At 33.4% G+C, this 10,066-nt stretch overlaps 1 protein-coding gene across 1 annotated transcript in view; it reads left to right on the forward strand.

Moving 5' to 3' along the window:
- The window catches only part of LOC135552306 (Golgi apparatus protein 1-like), a 77,187-nt gene that overhangs the window by 17,942 nt on the left and 49,179 nt on the right, over positions 1–10,066 (forward strand). The window contains exons 7-8 of the mRNA XM_064983856.1: positions 7,282–7,344; positions 9,858–9,971. Of these exons, the coding sequence (XP_064839928.1) occupies positions 7,282–7,344; positions 9,858–9,971 (177 nt within the window). The remainder of the gene's footprint in view (positions 1–7,281; positions 7,345–9,857; positions 9,972–10,066) is intronic.

Here is a 10,066-nt window from a genome sequence, read left to right on the forward strand (position 1 = left end):
ATATAGTATGAGTTATAGTATGAGTTATATTAGTAGTTATTATATAGTATGAGTTATATTATATAGTATGAGTTATATTAGTAGTTATTATATAGTATGAGTTATATTATATAGTATGAGTTATATAGTATGAGTTATATTATATAGTATGAGTTATATTATATAGTATGAGTTATATTATATAGTATGAGTTATATTATATAGTATGAGTTATATTATATAGTATGAGTTATATTATATAGTATGAGTTATATTAGTAGTTATTATATAGTATGAGTTTTATATTAGTAGTTATTATATAGTATGAGTTATATTATATAGTATGAGTTATATTATATAGTATGAGTTATATTATATAGTATGATTTATATTAGTAGTTATTATATAGTATGAGTTATCTTATATAGTATGAGTTATATTAGTAGTTATTATATAGTATTAGTTATATTATATAGTATGAGTTATATTATATAGTATGAGTTATATTATATTGTATGAGTTATATTATATAGTATGAGTTATATTATATAGTATGACTTATATTATATAGTATGAGTTATATTAGCAGTTATTATATAGTATGAGTTATATTATATAGTATGAGTTATATTAGTAGTTATTATATAGTATGAGTTATATTATATAGTATGAGTTATATTAGTAGTTATTATATAGTATGAGTTATATTATATAGTATGAGTTATATTATATAGTATGAGTTATATTATATAGTATGAGTTATAGTATGAGTTATATTAGTAGTTATTATATAGTATGAGTTATATTATATAGTATGAGTTATATTAGTAGTTATTATATAGTATGAGTTATATTATATAGTATGAGTTATATTAGTAGTTATTATATAGTATGAGTTATATTATATAGTATGAGTTATATTAGTAGTTATTATATAGTATGAGTTATATAGTATGAGTTATATTATATAGTATGAGTTATATTATATAGTATGAGTTATATTATATAGTATGAGTTATATTATATAGTATGAGTTATATTATATAGTATGAGTTATATTATATAGTATGAGTTATATTAGTAGTTATTATATAGTATGAGTTATATTATATAGTATGAGTTATATTAGTAGTTATTATATAGTATGAGTTATATTATATAGTATGAGTTATATTATATAGTATGAGTTATATTATATAGTATGAGTTATATTAGTAGTTATTATATAGTATGAGTTATATTATATAGTATGAGTTATATTAGTAGTTATTATATAGTATGAGTTATATAGTATGAGTTATATTATATAGTATGAGTTATATTAGTAGTTATTATATAGTATGAGTTATATTATATAGTATGAGTTATATTAGTAGTTATTATATAGTATGAGTTATATTATATAGTATGAGTTATATTATATAGTATGAGTTATATTATATAGTATGAGTTATATTAGTAGTTATTATATAGTATGAGTTATATTAGTAGTTATTATATAGTATGAGTTTTATATTAGTAGTTATTATATAGTATGAGTTATATTATATAGTATGAGTTATATTAGTAGTTATTATATAGTATGAGTTATATTATATAGTATGAGTTATATTAGTAGTTATTATATAGTATGAGTTATATTATATAGTATGAGTTATATTATATAGTATGAGTTATATTATATAGTATGAGTTATATTAGTAGTTATTATATAGTATGAGTTATATTATATAGTATCAGTTATATTAGTAGTTATTATATAGTATGAGTTATATTATATAGTATGAGTTATATTAGTAGTTATTATATAGTATGAGTTATATTATATAGTATGAGTTATATTATATAGTATGAGTTATATTATATAGTATGAGTTATATTAGTAGTTATTATATAGTATGAGTTATATTATATAGTATCAGTTATATTAGTAGTTATTATATAGTATGAGTTATATTATATAGTATGAGTTATATTAGTAGTTATTATATAGTATGAGTTATATTATATAGTATGAGTTATATTATATAGTATGAGTTATATTATATATTATATAGTATGAGTTATATTAGTAGTTATTATATAGTATGAGTTATATTATATAGTATGAGTTATATTTACATTTACATTTAACTCATTTGGTATATTAGTAGTTATTATATAGTATTAGTTATATTATATAGTATGAGTTATATTATATAGTATTAGTTATTATATAGTATGAGTTATATTATATAGTATGAGTTATATTAGTAGTTATTATATAGTATGAGTTATGTTACTGCGATAGTATATAGTATTAGTTATATTAGTGATATATTATATAGTATGAGTTATGTTAGTGCTATATTATATAGTATGAGTTATATTAGTACTATATTATATAGTATGAGTTATATTAGTACTATATTATTACTATATTATATAGTATGAGTTATATTAGTACTATATTATTACTATATTATATAGTATGAGTTATATTGCTACTATATTATTACTATATTATATAGTATGAGTTATATTAGTGCTATATTATATAGTATGAGTTATATTAGTGTTATATTATATAGTATGAGTTATATTAGTGCTATATTATATAGTATGAGTTATATTAGTGCTATATTATATAGTATGAGTTATATTGCTACTATATTATTACTATATTATATAGTATGAGTTATATTGCTACTATATTATTACTATATTATATAGTATGAGTTATATTAGTGCTATATTATATAGTATGAGTTATATTAGTGCTATATTATATAGTATGAGTTATATTGCTACTATATTATATAGTATGAGTTATATTAGTACTATATTATTACTATATTATATAGTATGAGTTATATTAGTGCTATATTATATAGTTTGAGTTATATGAGTGCTATATTGTATAGTATGAGTTATATTAGTACTATATTATATAGTATGAGTTATATTAGTGCTATATTATTACTATATTATATAGTATGAGTTATATTGCTACTATATTATTACTATATTATATAGTATGAGTTATATTAGTGCTATATTATATAGTATGAGTTATATTAGTGCTATATTATATAGTATGAGTTATATTATTACTATATTATATAGTATGAGTTATATTATTACTATATTATATAGTATGAGTTATATTATTACTATATTATGTAGTATGAGTTATATTATTACTATATTATATAGTATGAGTTATATTAGTACTATATTATATAGTATGAGTTATATTGCTACTATATTATTACTATATTATATAGTATGAGTTATATTAGTGCTATATTATATAGTATGAGTTATATTATTACTATATTATATAGTATGAGTTATATTAGTACTATATTATTACTATATTATGTAGTATGATTTATATTAGTACTATATTATATAGTATGAGTTATATAAGTACTATATTATTACTATATTATATAGTATGAGTTATATTGCTACTATATTATATAGTATGAGTTATATTAGTACTATATGATTACTATATTATATAGTATGAGTTATATTAGTGCTATATTATATAGTATGAGTGCTATATTATATAGTATGAGTTATATTAGTACTTTATTATATAGTATGAGTTATATTAGTACTATATTATTACTATATTATATAGTATGAGTTATATTAGTGCTATATTATATAGTATGAGTTATATTAGTGCTATATTATATAGTATGAGTTATATTATTACTATATTATATAGTATGAGTTATATTAGTACTATATTATATAGTATGAGCTATATTAGTACTATATTATTATTATATAGTTTGAGTTATATAAGTGCTATATTATTACTATATTGTTACTATATAAATTAGTTATATTATTACTATGTTATATTAGCACTATATTATTACTATTTTATATAGTATGAGTTATATTAGTAGTTGTTATATAGTATGAGTTATATTAGTACTATATTATATAGTAGGAGTTATATTAGTACTATATTAGTACTATATTATATAGTAGGAGTTATATTAGTACTATTTTATATAGTATGAGTTATATTAGTACTATATTAGTACTATATTATATAGTAGGAGTTATATAAGTACTATTTTATATAGTATGAGTTATATTAGTACTATATTATATAGTAGGAGTTATATTAGTACTATATTAGTACTATATTATATAGTAGGAGTTATATAAGTACTATTTTATATAGTATGAGTTATATTAGTACTATATTATATAGTAGGAGTTATATTAGTACTATATTAGTACTATATTATATAGTAGGAGTTATATTAGTACTATATTAGTACTATATTATATAGTAGGAGTTATATTAGTACTATTTTATATAGTATGAGTTATATTAGTACTATATTAGTACTATATTATATAGTAGGAGTTAGAATGGGAGAAACTTCCCAAATACAGGTGTGCCAAGCTTGTAGAGTCATACTGTTACAGGAATTAAATTCCTACATGTTTTAATACCCAATTAAAATTAAACACTCTTGTCAATTCCTAAGAATTTCTATCATGTAATTTCCTGTCCTATTGGCTTAATACGGTGTCCTGTCCAAACCTCCAAGGACCATCTTCCCCCATGTATTATCGATGATCCATATGATTTCTGTTCCTGTTGCAGTACTATATACTCCATTATAATACATTTACTTTAAAAATCCAGTATCTCCCATGACCACAAATTCATTATTCAAATGACTCCGCCCTGTGGCTGATCAGACCAACTGGGAGAGCCATGAAAGCAGGTCAAAGGTTACACCACCCCTTTACATTCGTGTTCCATACTAGACATATTAAAGAACCCTTTATCTTTAAACATTTTGATTCACTTGTCTCACTCTTCTCTCTCTGCACTGTCTTCTTCCCTGCTATAGTACTGGAAATCTCTCCAAGGCCGTGGTCTATTTTTCTCTCCTGTATCGGAGGTTATTCTGAGTAGTCCTGAGTGGTTCTGATTCGGTGACGGTGTCTGATATTTTTCCCTCCCCGACCCATCTTCCTCCTTCACCGTCTGAGTCTCTACCAATGTCCTTTCCATCTGCACCTTCCTCAATACTGCCCGAATCAGTTCCTGCTCTCTCTCCGTGCCTCTCTGTTCCTCCTGACTCACACCATCCAGTCCCGGATCATAAACTGGGGGAGGCTCAGCACGGAGCGGCAATTGCACTCTCCTCTGAGCCATCACCACCTCATCGTCGGGATTGTCTCTGTAAGCCTGGTCCACTAGAGAAGGATATAGGTTTTGATCCCCACCCAATTGGCCACTTTTTCCCGCTGTGGGAGCGGAGGGCAGAGAGGCTCTTCACGTCTTTCTTTCTTCTATCCCCTTCCACTCTTTTCCTGGCTTCCGAAAGCCAGACCCTGGCTGTGTACAACCCTTGTTTATTCTGCTTCTGCACATCCTTGCCACATTCCTTATGCATCTGTTTTATAAGAAATTCTAACTTTTCAACATCTAGATGTCCATCAAAACCTTTTCCCCATTTTAAACAGAAATCAATATTCCTTCTGTCTATCTGCTCCATATAACGGTAATCTCCCGTCCATTCCTGGACCTCCTTGGAGGATTTACTACCCATGTTTACTAAATCCTTGCCGCTCCTAGTTGCTGTGGTATTCATCACTATCTATGTGTATGTATTTCTATGTTCTATGTATGTATGTGTTTACCATTACCTAGTTCTCTCCTTTGTTTTCTCCTTTGTGGAAACGTTGTCTATAGCGTTGATCAGATACCATGTCTCACCCTTGCAGCTATAAGCTATTACCCAGAGGGTCGCAAATCCCTAGTTCACCTCCTATTTCATGTTGCCTCATAGGACTTTTAAAGGACACCAATATCTTGTCTCACTTCGCTATATTAGGCTTCCCTCTCTCCTGGAACCTCTTGTCTATAGATTTGGCTTTTATCCCATTCCTCTAGATTTTGTCTTCCCTCTCTCCTCATTTGGACTGCCTGTCCCGTCTTAATAACCCCTCTGGCCTCCAAGGCACCCGGAACTATTAAGCTGGTTTATTTATGGTGTGCACCTGCCAGGGTTATAAATAACCCAGTGTATATCGGTCATACACAACCCATTGGATCTGTTTGGAATAGCAAAGCTCCTATTCTTGATCAATTCTGAACATTTTAGAACATTAAATCAAAGATAACTTAAATCATTCCCCCCAGAATTGAGAATAAAGGCCACTGACCTTGTCGCCGACTGGGAAAAGCTGTTTGTTGGATCTAGTCCCCATCCCTGTTGGTCTGGGGTGTACACCGGCCTGTTCTTTAACCTCAATTCAGAGGCCAGGTCTTACATAACGGGACCAGACCCGTTCGTGATTTTCGGCGTACGACCTTCAGATGACAGAGATGGGTATTTTAGATCCTGGTTCGAAGGACCAATTGTTACAGGAATTAAATTCCTACATGTTTTAATACCCAATTAAAATGAAACACTCTGTCAATTCCTAAGAATTTGACTCTTATTTGCATAAAATGGACAGAGACCAGTCTCAAAATCAATCGGCAGCGTTTATTCTCGAGAGAAACTGAACATGATACAGTTTACCACATAAACTGAAGATGACGTCATTAGTTTTAGTACTACCCCGTCTCATCTCTGCTGTATAGTTCTCAAGCTTTCCCACATCGTCTCCCCCTATTGAGATAATATATGAACAGAGCCAAGGTCAGCCTGTGTAGATCAGCATTCTAGCCAGTCTGACGATAAGTTCATTCATTTCCACCAAGGTACAGTCAGTCATTGTTCTAACTCTTGATTATATTTACACACATTATATTCAGTACTAGGATTAAAAAGAAAATTCATACATATACAGTAACATAATAGTATTCTGATTAGTCAGTCCTGATTGAAATGTAGACACAATTAGTCATTATTGATAAAAAATCCCTTAACACATACCCAATAAGACTTGAGACTATAATTGCTGCCAAAGGTGCTTCAACAAAGCACAGAGTAAAGGATCTGAATACAAATGTGAATGTCATTCTTCAGATTTTTTATTTGTAATAAATTTGCTAAAATGTCTTAACCTGTTTGCTTTGTCATTATGGGGTATTGTGTGTAGATTGAGGCAGTATTTATATTTTTTAATCCATTTTAGAATAAGGTTGTAAAGTAGCAAACTGTGGAAAAAGTCAAGTGATTGGAATTCTTTCCTAATGGTCAGTATTTGTGTTATTTATTTGATCCAATCTCATCTTTATCAAGGGTGCCAAACATTCTGTATGTGTGATGTCTCTGTGTAGTAATGTCTCTGGCTGACATGGTCTCTCTGCTGTGACAGGACATTCATATTGAGGCCCTGCTGATCCGGGCCTGTCAGCCTGTCATCCAGTCTCACTGCCATGTAAGTTCCAACAAACAGCTTCAGAACTCAGCTCTCTCACTCTGCCTGACCTCAAAACAGCTTCAGAACTCAGCTCTCTCACTCTGCCTGACCTCAAAACAGCTTCAGAACTCAGCTCTCTCACTCTGCCTGACCTCAAAACAGCTTCAGAACTCAGCTCTCTCACTCTGCCAGACCTCAAAACAGCTTCAGAACTCAGCTCTCTCACTCTGCCAGACCTCAAAACAGCTTCAGAACTCAGCTCTCTCACTCTGCCTGACCTCAGAACAGCTTCAGGACTCAGCTCTCTCACTCTGCCTGACCTCAGAACAGCTTCAGGACTCAGCTCTCTCACTCTGCCTGACCTCAGAACAGCTTCAGGACTCAGCTCTCTCACTCTGCCAGACCTCAGAACAGCTTCAGGACTCAGCTCTCTCACTCTGCCTGACCTCAGAACAGCTTCAGGACTCAGCTCTCTCACTCTGCCTGACCTCAAAACAGCTTCAGAACTCAGCTCTCTCACTCTGCCTGACCTCAGAACAGCTTCAGGACTCAGCTCTCTCACTCTGCCTGACCTCAGAACAGCTTCAGAACTCAGCTCTCTCACTCTGCCTGACCTCAGAACAGCTTCAGGACTCAGCTCTCTCACTCTGCCTGACCTCAAAACAGCTTCAGAACTCAGCTCTCTCACTCTGCCTGACCTCAGAACAGCTTCAGGACTCAGCTCTCTCACTCTGCCTGACCTCAGCTCTCTCACTCTGCCAGACCTCAGAACAGCTTCAGGACTCAGCTCTCTCACTCTGCCTGACCTCAGAACAGCTTCAGGACTCAGCTCTCTCACTCTGCCTGACCTCAGAACAGCTTCAGGACTCAGCTCTCTCACTCTGCCTGACCTCAGAACAGCTTCAGGACTCAGCTCTCTCACTCTGCCTGACCTCAGAACAGCTTCAGGACTCAGCTCTCTCACTCTGCCTGACCTCAGAACAGCTTCAGGACTCAGCTCTCTCACTCTGCCTGACCTCAGAACAGCTTCAGAACTCAGCTCTCTCACTCTGCCAGACCTCAGAACAGCTTCAGGACTCAGCTCTCTCACTCTGCCTGACCTCAGAACAGCTTCAGGACTCAGCTCTCTCACTCTGCCTGACCTCAGAACAGCTTGTCCTCTTTTGGCAAGTCTAAAAAAATAAAAAAAGTTATCCCAACAGGGGATGTGATGGCGTGTCTGGTTCAGAACAAACACATCTCTCTCTCTCCTCCCTCCAGGATGTATCTGATAACCAGGTGGATACAGGGGATGTGATGGAGTGTCTGGTTCAGATCAAACACATCTCTCTCCTCTCTCCCTCCAGGATGTATCTGATAACCAGGTGGATACAGGGGATGTGATGGAGTGTCTGGTTCAGATCAAACACATCTCTCTCCTCTCTCCCTCCAGGATGTATCTGATAACCAGGTGGATACAGGGGATGTGATGGAGTGTCTGGTTCAGATCAAACACATCTCTCTCCTCTCTCCCTCCAGGATGTATCTGATAACCAGGTGGATACAGGGGATGTGATGGAGTGTCTGGTTCAGATCAAACACATCTCTCTCCTCTCTCCCTCCAGGATGTATCTGATAACCAGGTGGATACAGGGGATGTGATGGAGTGTCTGGTTCAGATCAAACACATCTCTCTCTCTCCTCCCTCCAGGATGTATCTGATAACCAGGTGGATACAGGGGATGTGATGGAGTGTCTGGTTCAGATCAAACACATCTCTCTCCTCTCTCTCTCCTCCCTCCAGGATGTATCTGATAACCAGGTGGATACAGGGGATGTGATGGAGTGTCTGGTTCAGAACAAACACATCTCTCTCCTCTCTCTCTCCTCCCTCCAGGATGTATCTGATAACCAGGTGGATACAGGGGATGTGATGGAGTGTCTGGTTCAGATCAAACACATCTCTCTCCTCTCTCTCTCCTCCCTCCAGGATGTATCTGATAACCAGGTGGATACAGGGGATGTGATGGAGTGTCTGGTTCAGATCAAACACATCTCTCTCCTCTCTCTCTCTCCTCCCTCCAGGATGTATCTTATAACCAGGTGGATACAGGGGATGTGATGGAGTGTCTGGTTCAGATCAAACACATCTCTCTCTCTCCTCCCTCCAGGATGTATCTGATAACCAGGTGGATACAGGGGATGTGATGGAGTGTCTGGTTCAGAACAAACACATCTCTCTCCTCTCTCTCTCTCTCTCTCCAGGATGTATCTGATAACCAGGTGGATACAGGGGATGTGATGGAGTGTCTGGTTCAGATAGATCAAACACATCTCTCTCCTCTCTCTCTCCTCCCTCCAGGATGTATCTGATAACCAGGTGGATACAGGGGATGTGATGGAGTGTCTGGTTCAGATCAAACACATCTCTCTCCTCTCTCTCTCCTCCCTCCAGGATGTATCTGATAACCAGGTGGATACAGGGGATGTGATGGAGTGTCTGGTTCAGATAGATCAAACACATCTCTCTCCTCTCTCTCTCCTCCCTCCAGGATGTATCTGATAACCAGGTGGATACAGGGGATGTGATGGAGTGTCTGGTTCAGAACAAACACCAGAAGGAGATGAACAGCAAGTGTACCGTGGGAGTGACACACTTCCAGCTGGTGGGTCACTGTTGCTATGACAACACGCACACTGACTCATGTACGCATGTATACACAGCTGGCGGGTCGCTGTCGCTATGACAACACGGACCAAG

This window comes from Oncorhynchus masou, chromosome 2 (assembly GCF_036934945.1).
Source record: "Oncorhynchus masou masou isolate Uvic2021 chromosome 2, UVic_Omas_1.1, whole genome shotgun sequence".
Taxonomy (NCBI): Eukaryota; Metazoa; Chordata; class Actinopteri; order Salmoniformes; family Salmonidae; genus Oncorhynchus; species Oncorhynchus masou.